Genomic DNA, 14,761 nt, shown 5'->3' with positions numbered 1-14,761 from the left:
GAGTGTATCATCAATCTATGTATATCTTTGTGATACTATATATATTCTTTGGTACCATCATGATACCAAATGCATCATTGCATATAATCAGCACATAGTTTTTTGTATCTGTTAGACTTTCATATTATGCACTCTTTCGATGTGTAGTACATATATTCATTACAAAGTTATCAATAAATCCAAGTAAAGAGTTTTACTAGTAATTAGTTCCAGTCCACCTGCGAACACAATGAAACCAAATCTATATAATATTACATATAGATGTTTTCTTTAATACTTTATATAACGAATTAAGTCATTTGCTATGCTTGTTGACACTGTATATTATCATAATTCGTATATGTTTACTTTTCATTTATATTATACTATATACAATCTTATTTCTTCCATCATCAAGATTCACAAAGTACTCTGTGTTACAGGAATGTATAACCAAATATACCCATCTAACACAACCTGCGTTAACGTGAGTTTTCATATATACTTTGTACAGGGTGGTAAGTCAATGGGAAGAATTTAGAACAAAGCTAACGACGGTTTTGCACGATGTTATTCCATTTGTTCATAAAAAGCGTGTTTGTACATCGCACCCTCTATGGTTCACGGATAGCATGCGTAACCTTTATCTTGAGAAGATTATGAAAGTGGACGAAGTGACATATCATTGTTTACTGTATGAAAGTGGACGAGGTGGCATACCATTGTTTACTGATAAAAGAAGAGTATTGAAGAAAGCGATAAGGGATAGTAAAGAGGAAGTTGAATCTAGGTTGGCAGATAACATTGGCTCTGACCCAAAATCATTTTTTCGATACGTCAATAATGGATGTAAGGGGACAGTTGGCACCCCTCTCGATAGGAGGGTCTAGATTAGAGAGCAATGTAGGCATGTGCAGTGCTTTCAATAACTTTTTCGCGTCGGTTTTTAATGGAGATAATAATATTCAATGTACGAGTGTTGCATGGAGTAATAAAACCCTCAACGATATTCAAGTAGAAGACGTGGAGGTACTAAACCTGTGCAAGCAAAGCACCAGGACCAGATGATATCTATCCCAGGGTCCTCAGGGAATATGCTAATGAATTGTTGGGTCCAGTCGCACAGATATACAGGAGTAGTGTTGCTGAGGGTATCGTTCCAAGGGATTGGAAACTTGCTAATGTTGTTCCGATATTTAAGAAGGGTAGTAGGGAAGCTGTGTCGAATTATCGTCCAGTCAGTTGGACGAGCTCCCTCTCGAAAATTTTGGAAAATATCATCAAAAAGCAGTTTGTGAAGTGGATAGACGAGAACAATGTATTTTCGGATAATCAGCATGGGTTCAGGAAGGGGAAGTCATGTGTAACTAACCTCCTTTGCTTCTATGATCACGTGACTAAGGCTTTGGGTAAGAGCAAAAATGTCGACGTTGTTTACCTTGATTTCCAGAAGGCATTCGATCGGGTCCACCATGGCAAACTCTTGAGGCGTTTACACGAGATTGGAATAGGGGGCAACTTGCTGAATTGGATAGAATCGTGGTTAAGAGATAGGTCGCAACGAGTTATGGTGAACGGGGAATTCTCTGGTTGGGCAGACGTCACAAGTGGAGTTCCTCAAGGAAGCGTCCTTGGCCCCATACTTTTTTCACTTTTTATCGATAAACTCGATCAGGGTATCGATAGGATTGCTGGCAAATTCACAGATAATGTAAAGCTGATGGGGAGTAATCGGGAATCGAAGCGATAGGGAGCCACTCGGGCACATACTAACTTAAACAGAATTGCAGCATAGGCAAATGAATGGAGCATGACGTTTAGCGTTGATAAGTGCATGGTCGCTCATTTTGGTTCGAACAATCCACGGTTCACTTACGAGTTGATGACTGAGCCATGAATGTATCAGTTACGGCCAAAGTCCGAAGTGCGGCGATTTCGAGAACTGGGGTTCCAAGGAGTTTTCGGGCATATTCCGATTTTCAGAAACGACTGACAAGGCTTTGGCCTTGCAATTCGCAAAGTGACTCTAGATCCCTAGGGGAAGTTCGATATGATGATGTGAGATGATCCGACGTAGGCTCCAAATTCATTATTTTCCTCGCCAACGTGATACATGGCTATATATAGTAGCTGTATGGGATTTGCTTCCTGTGACGAGAGGAAAATAAAACAGGAATTTGAGAGAAAAACTATTTATACAGTAATATATAGGCATATAGTTTTTCTGTAAAATTTCGAAGGAGAAAAATGATTTCCGCATCGTGACTGTGGTTTGATGGGTAGCCATAGCTAACGTAAACATGACTATCACAGAAAAATACGCCAACTTGACGATGACCCTGAATCATGTCTGTTGTTATCAGACTTTGGTTAGAGATCTCCGGCCATTACACGAACTGGCTGGTGCAAGCCCGAAATTTGGACATTGGCTGGGTCAATTTACAACGAAATCGGCCGAATGCTCGGCGTTACTGGTAAATTTAGAAAAATTTAGCGCCGCTCTAAATAATAACACAGTATGACTCTTGGTGACTTGTGGACATGATAGAAATTATTATTTTATTTTTTATTTCGTTCTCTTTCTATGTAAACCCCTTCACGTACAAGCTTTTGACAACAAATTTGGATGATTTAATATTTAATAATGATCCTCACGTATTCCCAAGGGATCAGCATGATCCGTCCAGGGAATTTGTTAGTGTTAGTAAACATCCATGCCCGAACCGGGATTCGAACCCAGACCTGCACAGTGAGAAGCTAGTTCCCTAACCACTCGACTGCCAGGCGGCAATTTATATCCGACAAATCGACGATAAATCTGGTAGCCTTGTCCTAACCACACCTCACGTTAGGAAAAAGAAGAGGGGAAAATAAAAAATTGAAAAAAATAAATAAATAGAAAAAGGAAACACAGTGGAATAGATAAGTAAATAAGAGAGTACACAATAGATGTCTCTTTCACCCTTACCATACGTGTTCTTTTTCGCTCTTACATTCATATAGTAAAAAGATACGGTATATTTGTATTGGGAAAAATGACTAACAGGATTGGAGAAAACGGGGAGGGGAAAAAAAACGTCGGTTCATAAGGTTTCAACAAAACTTCTCTATAATAGTGAGGAGAGAAGAAAGAAAACAGAGAAAACTGGACTGAATTTATTCCGCTGGTGTTTCGACGAAATATTTTGTCCGTGATCGTAAAGAAGTTTTAGAAGTATTTTTCTTTTTTACCATTGAAAAGATAAGTCTAATCTTTTTGAACTCGCGTTCCACTAGTTTGCGCCCATCTGAACTTGAACTCAGCCGTAGTCCGCTTAGCCTCCTATATACACAGTAAGTTCCAAAAAAAAAAAAAAAAACACAAAACCTTCATTTACCAACCCCTCCCCCCCCCCCAAAAAAAAGACACCAATTTCACTATTAACATAATCCTCCAAACATAGCAAAGAACAAAGACCTGAAATCGTGCCAAGAAACGTAATAACAATAACCGGTCAAATGATGAAACTCCAGAGCCATCCTCCAGTAGGGATAACCATTGAATTAGGCTGATTACTTATCTAACCAACATCCCCTAACATAATTTTACGATTAATTATATTCGATGACAGTGAGGTATGTGATCGAAAGTAATCGATTAAATAAATAGATAAATAAAATGAGGTGTCACCTGGCGACATTTTTGGCGAGTTTCTCGAAGCATTAGTGGAATATTTTCTCGCATCTCTGGGGGCAGGATGAGAGGAATATATTTGCTCTCGAAACTCCTCTCTCAGTCAGGTCTCAGCATTGGCTCTAGCGGTTAGGATGAAGATCTTTCTCTGCCTTTAAAGAAACAGTTTAAGAGGCATTTCCCTCCCCCACAAGTTGCGCGTTATTTTTAAACCTCGGAATTCTTCGGTTGCCATATATATTTATAAGCACTCCTCTTGACGGCAGAAGGAGCACCCTTCTTCTTGAACAAAAACAGTCGTTGAGCAATCCATTGAATTTGCGAGATTTACATAATGTTCGGGGATCCGTGTCTGATTACTGACCACGTGGTTGTGGACAGCGCACGATTCTTTCACATGCACACGTATCCATGCGTAACGTGTGTCTAATGAGCTGTCTCCCAATGTGTTGTCCGCCTCCGGATCCCAATTCCACTGGATAGCATGTATGTCCTTCAATGACATTTCATGCATGGAAAAAGAATGCCGACGATGAATATTGCAAGAGACGGTATGGTCCGTTACACTCTTGATTATAGGAGTAATGTCTTTGATCCCTGACCAAAAGGATTTATTATCATCGCGAGGACTGGAATCGATCGATTGCAGCCGTTGTCTGGGATATCCGATCACGGATACATAAGTTTGTGAATTTTTATAGTCATTTACATGAAACTTTAGTGCCTTGATATCACGGGAGGAGCAATAGAGTAAACCCTTTCTCTCTTGAATATATTTCTTCTGTGCATTGACATATATTAGAAGGCCCGAATCTGGAACCTTCCAAGAAGAAGTCCAACTTCGGTCCGAAGATGGGCAAATTACCGAAGAAGAACAAGAACACTTCGTTTATACCGAACAAGTTCCGATCTGGACAGAACACTGGTGGTGGCGGTGCTTCGTCTTCGTCAGCTGCAGCATCTGCTGCTACTGCCCCCAAAAGTACTATGACATCACTCAAGAAACTGCAGCTGTCCGTGCTAAATAATGACCTGTTGAGAAAGGCCTGCACGGAGAGGGCTTCGGCGGCCCTATTGCCCAAGAAGCCGATCGAGCTCGCCAAGTTCCCTGAATACATGGAGATGGTAAGGAAGTATGATGTCATACTCAGGACAGAGTTCCAGGTAAGGAACATGGTTCATTGTCTCCATTGCAGGGGTTCTTAACCAGTGTTGCTTAAGATGCCTTTAGGGGGAAAGGCTTGTATATTATAGAGAACAATCACCACACACACTCACAATTTTTACAGTATATACGGAACATTATTCTTAAAAGAGGTCCATGACCTGTATTTTATTGGAGCAAGAGGTCCGTTGATTTTATTTTATAATTGGTGAAAGGAGACCGTTGCCTTTATTTTATAATTGGTGAAAGGAGTCCGTCACCTTTTCATTGTATTTGTACAAAGGGTCCATTTGGAACACTAAAGGTTAAGAGCCCAGGCTGTAATACCTTTAAATAGTATTTGACGTATGCGACGCTTCACAATACTCTTCGTAGATAGATTCGAGTGCCACTTAACTACCTCTTATTGTGAGGATCCAGGTTCGAATCCCTCTGACGGCACAGTGTTGGTCGGCTGAACTTGGTTTACTGCATTTTTCCAACTTTGAGGGGTGAAGGCGAGCCGGTCTTCCATTTTTTAAGGGTTGAATAGTAGTAGTCGGAAACACAAAGAAGATGTGAAAGACATGCAGATTAGCGTACTTACTTGATTTTTCAAGTCTGAGTGCGAATCCCAGCTGTGGCATGGTTTACTCCAACCATTTGAAATCCCCTCTCCTGTTTACGGTAAGACCGAAATAACGCTGGTGTAAGAAAGACAATGCCCCAAGGCCTCGAAGCCTCGAAATGCGATTCGGGGGGGTGGTGAAACTAAAGGAAAGTTGCATAAGTTCCTCTTTAGGACCCGGATATCCACCAGCTCAAAACCCTTGCAGTAAATGAACGGTACGGCCCCTCCCATACACCCGGGGGGGGGGGGGCTCTGAGACTTTGTTACCAGTGCAATCGCTATACGAGGGGCATAAAATCAGGGGTAAAGTTAAGAAAAATTGTAAAAAAAATGTTTAAACTACGCATATTCAAACTATGAATGTGTTCTATGTGCAGAGAAAACTAGTTTTTTGTAGCATTTTTAATTTATCTAGAAACACGCGAGTTTTCTTGGTCATTTTACTGATGAGGCTTATGCCACAGAGAAGCTGCTCCTGTACCTTCATCCATCAAAGTGTTTGAAAAATAACAACAAAATAAACACAAATGTGTGTGTATCTGATGGATGATGTCAGACCACTTTTTCTATTGCTATTCAAAAATCTTATATGCGAATAGATGTATCGGTCTGGGTTAGATTCCCAAAAAGTGACAGTTAGGTAACAAGGGCAATACTGGACTCCAGATCTTCAGCTGAAGTTCATTTCCTACGGTTTTGCAACTTCAAGGCGTGAATACGAGCCGTTCTCCCATTTAAATATGCTTTTACACAGAGAGCCGGTAGAACCTAACCACAATACGTACATAAACGCGAAAAATTCAGCTATCAGCCAGTTTCTCTTCCGATATGTGAGGCAGATGGAAGCATGAAGCACGCATAAGTTTGACATCATATAAATACGTTAGGGCCAAGCGTAAAATACACACACACACAAAACTTTCCGGCATGCACCAATTCGTTAGAAATACCTCCGAGGAATGTTTACAGAATGCATCTATGGGTTCAGTTGTATTGTTACACAATATCGAACCAGACGAGTGATTCTCACGCCACGTGACCTCAAATGCCATACCGTGAGATTGGTCAAAAAGTCGGAGAGCAATTTTTTGGATAGTATCATGTTGTGTGAGAGTAGTGATATATGACTGCGACGTTCAACTATTGTGCCACGACACTTCAAGGTCCGCTGCACGTTGAAAAACATTGCATCCATTCCCTATACTCCGTCGTCGTTTTACTAGATTTTGGATCTCTCTTCCCTGCCCCAGCTTTCTTCATCGCATTATGTCTTAACTGTTCTACCGCGTGTCCATTCAAGTATAATTTTTTCTTTTTCTCTTTGTATTTTCTTCCAAATATTGTAAAATGTGTAATTTAATTGTAAACTCTAATTTGTAGTTTTATCGTAATTGATTGAGTCCGATAAATTATGTTATGTCGAGAGGGACTAAGTCTGGAAATGCCATCAACGTTCAGGTTCTCTAACATCGATCTGAACAACGTCCAAGGCACTTTTGGGCAGTGTTTGGCCCCTAGTGGCACTCGTTGGGCCCATCTCTTACAGCAATGTATCGCAAATTGGGCGTTGACAATGTTTGTCCGGGCATCGTGGTGCGCTGTTGAGCCCAAGTTGTATCGTGCAAATTTTATTATTCCCTACACCATCGCGTACGCACCACATCCGAACGACACTCTCATCCTCATGCAACGTGATACACATCCGATGACAAAATAACATCACGCCTGAATCCCGTTCCCCCAACAAATTCCAAATATGTTTCGATTTCGGAAATGCTCTATTTTCGTGAGTTACAGGAAACACCCTTGGAATCAAAAATTTTGTCGGCTAACGAGGATCATTCGATAGGGAAGGTTCCCGTATTTGGGATAATGGCCATAGTTTAAAACTGCCGCAGATGTTTCGCCTCTACCTTCGGTGGTTACGTTCGGAGGTTTAGTGAGCGTGGGGTCTGTGCAGCAAGCGAGAACACACTCTGAGGCAACGTTTCTCAACCTGTGGTCCACGATGACGTTATAGGTGGTCCCCAGGCAGACTTGATAAAATTGTTCATCCGTTTTGATAGATATTAGTAACATCTATGAGTTCAAACAAGACCGCAATTACATACTTGGTCAGCCGGGGCAAGCACGCATTTTGGCTCCCTCTTGTAATGTTGAAGGAGAGATTAAAGGGTGAAATTTTCCCTCCCCCTGCTCTGGTACAGTGCCCGGGCACCAGGCCAGTACCTCCTAGAGGTTGTATCTAGGAGGTAATGACCAGACCCGCCTGATACCCTTAAAGGGGAAGGCTTGGGTTCAAATGAAATCAAAACTTTCACACTTCGATTCATCATACCTCAGAGAAGAATGCACGAAATTGCGATCTTAAATGTGGGATATCACTAAATTTTTCCAAAAATTGCAATTTACTGCTTTAAATTAAACTTGCTAATTACTGCTAAAATTGCCAAAGGGTGGTGTGGAAACAAAGGGTTGCTACAATCGCAGTAAACAAAAATGTATTTCTCACGAAAAAAAATATGCAAATGATCAGATAACCATATTTCATTGAGCAAAATACGGTAAAATGCAATCTTAAATACTAATCCGTAAAATACGGGAAACCGTCAATTGTCATCAAAAACATTGCCAGAAATAGGCACAATCATCAATCGCAATTAAAATTCCATAAAAAGTGGTGGACAAAACGTTAAACCTGAGAAATGTGTGAGGTGAATATTTATAATTTTTGCCATAATTACCATAATTTTATTTGTACAGTCGATCCCCTTGTAACGAATACCATTATAGCAAAAATCTCGTTATAACGAAAACTTTTCTAATCTCCTTGATAAATTTACATAGGAACAATGTAAAAAACTGGAATTCCATTATAACGAAATTTCGTTACAACTAAGTAATTTCTCCTGTTTCTTGGGGTTCGTTATAACGGAATTTGACTATTATGAATATGGTTTATTCATGACTTTGATAAATATTACGAATTCAAATAAGTATCGTTGATTAAACGGGACAAATGTATAAAAAAATCTGAAAACGGAAATTACAGGAATGTCCCATAACACGGGACAAAGTGTTCCGTCAAATTGCTTCAGACATTTTACTGGTCCTTGCGTTCAGAAATGTTGAGAAACACTGCTCTGAGGAGATAGAAGATCTTCTCATTTGCTGTACAGAGACCCTCGCGTAACAATGTTTCCGAAGATGGTAGCCCCAGATGTGGATGAAACATCGGGAATTTAATTTTCTTAGACTATGTTCGATAGCCTGGAAGTTATTAATCAAGTCCATTCAACGCTGGCGATGAATTCCTAACACAATATCTGCATTTTCGATTCGCACTCAAGATGTATTCGCTGTAAACGAACTACATAAAAATCTCGCTTTAACGTTTCCAAGGGCATCTTGAACTTTTATAATCTTTTCTTTCACATGGCTTCAAATATGCGTTGGCACAAAAAATGAAAAAAAAATAGAATAATCTTTTGCATACGGTACGTGTAATGGACGTCGCTCCTCATTATTTTTCTTCCTCATCCCAATGCATAATAACGTCCGTCCGCCATTTTCTTAAGGTTTTGGGAGAGAGAGAGATGAAAAGAAAGAGAAAATATTCGAGCAAGAAAAAGAGAGAGAGAGAGCCTTGAAGAAGGCCAAGTTTCGTATGAAAAAATAAATGTCGAGAAATTTGCATTTGCTACGTTATTACGAGAAATATTTTCTCTCTGGTGCATGTTGTATCGAGCGGAGAAGACATAGTATTTCTTCGCATGAGGATGGTCGTTACCATTTGTTTCTTTTTCATCTCATGGAATAAGCAAATGCGAGTTTCATCTGCGTCCAAGGAGTTGTTTCGATGCAATATGATGTGCATCGCAATCTATTCCGTGCTTCCCCCACCCCCTAACGCAGAATTTCTCAAACTTTCCTACGTTCGCGGCACCATTAGGCATATCAAACGGTATTGGGCCGCAACTCTCTGTAACGATGTACGGAAAATTCACCGACAACAAATCATCGACGGAAAATTCACCGACAACAGTTCGTGTCAGTGAGCCAGTATGTGAACGAGGAATGGCCGCGAGTGAGTGAGTCAGTAAATGATGCAGTAGTTAGTGAGTGAGTGAAAGAGTGGTTAAGCGTTGGAAAGTGAGTGACCTAAATACAGAGTAAGTGACCTAGTGAGCAAGTGTCATACTGAGCGACCCAGTGGTAGACCGAGTGATCTAATGAGTAAGTGTGTGGCCTGGTGATTGAGGGTGAGACAGAGTGAGTTAGTAATAAAATGAATAACCTAGTCAGGGAGTAACAGAGTGAGCGGCCTGGTTAGTGAGCAAGCGAGTGATAGTGAGCGACCTAGTTGGGAAGCGAGCGAGTGACAGAGCTAGCAACCAGATGGTTGAGTGTGTAACAGTGCGTGAGTGACTTGGTGAGCAAGTGAGCGACAAGGTGTTTGAGTGTTATAGAGTGACCTAACGAGTTGATAGAATGAACGAGCAAGTGAGTGATGATAGAATGAGTGTGCTAGTGAGCGAATGACAAGTGAGTGTCCTAGTGACCTAGGGAGTAAACGAGTCATTCATTGACTCACTCACTCATCCATTAAATTTTCGTTCTTTCATTCACTCACTCGTTCACTCAATCATTCGGTCACTCGATCGCACATTCCCTCGCTCATTCAATCGTTCACTTGCTTACTCAACCATTCACTCATGTCGAACCGTTACCAAACTGTCTGTCGGGGAATTTTCCTAACAATGAATTTTCCATTCGGTGCACTGCTGGTCGGTGAATTTTCCGGACATGCCCTATAACGGACACTAAGGTGACCGAAACTTCTGTCAACTAAACTTCACGGTTGTAGACGAGCATCTTACCACCACGCCGCAGGGGCACTACCATTCTTGTACTGGCGCTATCTGTTTTTCCCATCTGGAAATTATAATTTCCACAGATTCATCAAGAAAAATACCTTCAAAATTTCTTGAGTTGGTTTAAAACCAGCAGGACAGTCTATCAGGCATCTTATATACAAATACAAATACATCGCCACAACAGGCAAAATGCCCAACGAGGTGGCTGAGAAAAAGATGCCCATAAAAATGTGGATGTCATATATTTCAAAAATACAGCAACCCAATTAAAAATGCAATTAACACAAATTATAAACAATATATACACATGATAAAATATTATACAATGCCCATAAAGAATACTTATGGTTGTCTTATTCTAAGAATGGATCGAGCTTCTCGATTTACCCCAACATGTTTATCGTATTTCTTTTTAAACGTGTCAGTTGTGTTAAAATTTACTACCTCCGGGGGTAAGCTATTCCATTTATTAACAACCCTATTAGAGAAAAATTCCCTGCGACACCATAACCTCGAATTGTCCCTCACCAATCGATACTGGTGTCCCCTTGTAAAAGCAGTCGATTGGCGGTGTACTAAAACTTCATGATCCATCCTATCCATCCCATTGAAAATTTTGAACACTTCGATCATATCTCCTCGACACCTGCGTTCATCCAATGTAAACATATTCAAAAAATGAAGTCTTTCTTCATAACTCAAGCCCTGTGTGCCAATAAGGACACGCGTAGCTCTTCTCTGCACCCCTTCAACCAAGTCTATGTCCCTCTGTAGGTATGGTCTCCAAAACCTTACAGCATACTCCAGTCCAGGACGAACTAAGCCTCGAAAAAGCGGAAGAATGACTTTAGAAGAACGCGAAGAATTTAATATTCTCTCTTAACTCTTAATTTATTGTTGGGTCCGTTTCTCTACCGACTTGGGCGGTTTTAGCCTCGACAGGTGCCGCTGGTAACACAATGCAACACCATTTTCGTTCATGGTTTCCAATGGTTTACGACTAAAAAAGACTACTACTAAAGCACACACGTACCTCGTCCATGTTCCTTTTTCGGAATTTCTAACGAATTGGTACATGTTAGGATGTGTATGTGTGTCCGTGTTGTGAACCTAACGTTTCTGTGTAATGCTTGTTATAGTGCTGCCATCTACCACATATTTTTCGAACTGTGAGCGAAGTGTAAGGTTTGAAGACTTTATCTTTGTAGGCCTGTTGCTCACCACGAAGAGACTTTTTAATGGATAGATCGGCTTGCATTCGCACCTCGAAGTTGGGAACCGACTAAAAAAGGCTAAACATTTTTTGTTTTTAACTTTGCTTTTGCAGTGAGGGGGATCGATATTTGAGAATTGGTCATTTACCATTCGCTGATTGGGTGACTACTTCACCAAATACCAACTCTGGCCATATCGCTATATTGCAATTTACTGCCATTAGTGAGATGGGTTGGAAGTGAAGGCGCTGTCTATCGGTGGTCGCCTCTCGAGTTCGTTAGGGAAAATATCTTATCTATATCCCCCCTTGGGTTCGAACCCGGGACTCTGACAACAACCTTCACGATGGTAGACGAGCATCTTACTACCATGCCACTCATATTGAAAATGATTTTAAAAAAACACTTAATAATTTTAATGTTAATAACTTTTAGAATATAAGTCACGTACAAAGACGTTTAATAAAAAATAAAATTAGAATCAAACCGGGATTACACTATAAAAGTTTGACAAAAGACGTTTTATAAAACTTCAAAAAGGCAACCAATAAGCGTATCAGTTACATTCGAGTGGATGTGCTCATTGGTTGTTTTTTAAAGTTTTGTAAAAGATTTTTCATCAAATTTTTATACAGTAATCCCGGCTTTAAAATAAAAATTTAAACTAGAAAAATAATGGGACTTTTTTTATCGTTGTTCGCATATACACACTTCATATTCGACTTTTTTGCTCCCAAAAATAATTGCAAAGATATTTTCGAGGTGCTCTCTCTTATATAGGTGATCCAAGTCGAGAACTGTTTGGTGAAGTGGTGCTCTTTTGGGTAAGCACCTATGCTTTCTTTGAATTTTTCGAGATGAGCGTGGAGGATGCGATGTGTCATTTGAAACTGTAATTACAGTAAAGGATGGGGAATGCAAAGAACTTCCCAGAAAAAGTCCGATAAAGAAGCTTGGGATATATCTGGTTCACATGCTTAACGTGTTATTAGGTAACCGTTAGACCAATACGAAAATGGAATTTGGAATGTTTCTCCAAAAGACACATCACATCTTCTCCATCTCGAAAAATTTCAAAGAAAGCATTTTGTGTTACCCAAAAGAGCACCTTCACACCAAAGAATTCTCGACTTGGAACATCTACGTAAGAGTGAACACATCGAAAATATCAATCACTTTTGGGAACTAAAAATGTGAAGATGAAGAGTATATGGAAATAAAAATGGGAAAAGTCTCATTATGAACTTCAATTGAAAATTCTATTTTAACTCAAATTTTATTTTGTGTTAAACGTCTAGATGCGTGACTCGCATTCTAATAGTTATTTATAGTTTTTAAAATTGTTATCAATGCGAAAAAGAGTTCCTTTTCTGTCATTTTCAATAATCCAGTCACCCAATCAGCCAATGGTAAGTGACCAATTCACAAATATCGGTCTCCTGACCACAAAGAAAAGTTTGAGAGCAATAATCATCATTTTCATGGTCATCCAGGCTATAACTATTACATCATCAAGCCAACACCATCTATAGTAAGAAGCCTCCGCGCGAAGCTCGTGACGTCACCGAAGAAGTTATTTCACCTGTAGACATTGGATGTGGCAGGCCAACGCGTACGATATCTTTACCTTTTTTACAGTATAGCCTATATCCGAAGACTATAGGTGAAATAACTTCTTCAGTGAAGTCACGAGCTTCGCGCAGAGGCTTTCTGCTATGGATATGGTGTTGGCTAAACGAACACAGAAATCGCAACTTCTAACCTTGGAACAGAGAAAACTTTTTTTCTTCGTTACATAGTGTATCGAACTCTGGCCCAACAGCTTCACTTCGGGTTCAGACGCTAATAACGAACGCGTGGCGAGTCAAGATTGTCTACTCACTCACGGCCGAAAAACGTCCTTGAAAGTATGTAGTTTTACAAAAAAAGTAGATAATCTGAACCGTGTTAGAATGGCACACAATGAACATCCAAGAGACATGCGTTTGTATGGATTATGAGTTGGAAATTCAGAACTCTTTTATCACCACAACGCACACCGTCCCAAACAGAGGGTTCGAGTTGCCGTTTGGCTCCTGACCAAACCTCTTTTCAAGCCATAAGACGTCCTTCCTTGTCTTCTCTTGGATTAAAAGAAGAAAAACACGCTTTTACTTCCATCGTTTGTTTGTTTTTTGTTGTTGATTTGACGAAGCCTGAAAAGGCTGTCCTTTCTTTGTTCTTGGGCTTTCATTTTTAAGGCCCGAAATGACGCCATCTCTAGGAAAAGAACAACTTAAAAAATTGATCTGTTTGGCCACTGTGGTGGTCGAGTGGTTATAGTGACGGACTCGCGATGCGAGGATCCGGGTTCGAACCCCACAGTGGTGGTCGGCTGAAGTTGGTTTTCTGTGGTTCCCAACTTCAAGGCGCAAATGCGAGCCGATCTCTCCGTTAAAAAGTCTCGCCACAGAGAGCAACAGTCCTACAACGATAAATCATTCAATCATAACACTTCACTCATAGTTAGAAAAAAACTGGTGGCAGATGGCAGCACGACACATAACAAGCATTACACAGGAACAAACTTCACGTCAGGTTTCACTACACGTACACACACATTCCCGCATGTACCGATTCGTTGGGGGGTTCCGCGGGGGGTTGTGGGCGGGGTGCATGTGTGGTGTAGCAGTAGTAGGTAGGGCTCGTAGGTAGGGTAAAAAAGGGCTCGGGGATCCATGATGTTCTTAAGTCAGCCACCTCGTTGGGCAATTTGCCTGTTGTGGCGTTGTATTTGTATTGTATTGTATTGTAAGTGATCCACTCGTTTGTGCTGGATGCACGACGGTTCGCGTATGCAGATGGGACGGTACGTGATGGGCCTTATACATCATCGTTACACAAATGAATACATTATCAGTCTAATATTTAATTACCTTTGTGGCCAGCACCACTCCCCAAATGTCAGTCAGGACCACACTTATGCAGGTGCGAAGGACGCAGCCGCACCGGACCGCTAAACTTTAAGAGCCGCGAAACGAAATAAAAATGATTTGATTTAATGACTTCTTAACAAAGCAATAGCTCGGAATTCTGTCAAAGACAAGGAACCCACAAATCAAGAATTTTGACAGACCCCCCCCCCCTTCCGCCAATGCCTTAAGTTCGAGCTCTGGGCACATATGAAATTTTGGGGCCCCTTATATAGAGTGTTCTTTGAGTCAGAGGCATGGGTAGGAACCTCTGTGATGCAAAAGGCAGCCA

The 14,761-nt window shown here is 40.7% G+C and overlaps 1 protein-coding gene across 1 annotated transcript in view; it reads left to right on the top strand.

The window, feature by feature from the left end:
• Positions 1 to 3,769: 3,769 nt before the first annotated feature.
• The window catches only part of LOC149065423 (receptor-type tyrosine-protein phosphatase kappa-like), a 158,903-nt gene continuing 147,911 nt past the window's right edge, over positions 3,770 to 14,761 (top strand). Inside the window, exon 1 of the mRNA XM_089254171.1 lies at positions 3,770 to 4,816. Within this exon, the coding sequence (XP_089110297.1) occupies positions 4,505 to 4,816 (312 nt within the window). The 5' untranslated portion in view covers positions 3,770 to 4,504. The remainder of the gene's footprint in view (positions 4,817 to 14,761) is intronic.

Source organism: Pholcus phalangioides, unplaced genomic scaffold (genome assembly GCF_987345545.1).
Source record: "Pholcus phalangioides strain wild (caught in Gottingen) unplaced genomic scaffold, Ppha-v1.0 ptg000040l_1, whole genome shotgun sequence".
NCBI lineage: Eukaryota > Metazoa > Arthropoda > Arachnida > Araneae > Pholcidae > Pholcus > Pholcus phalangioides.
This window is presented reverse-complemented; position numbering and strand designations above follow the sequence as displayed.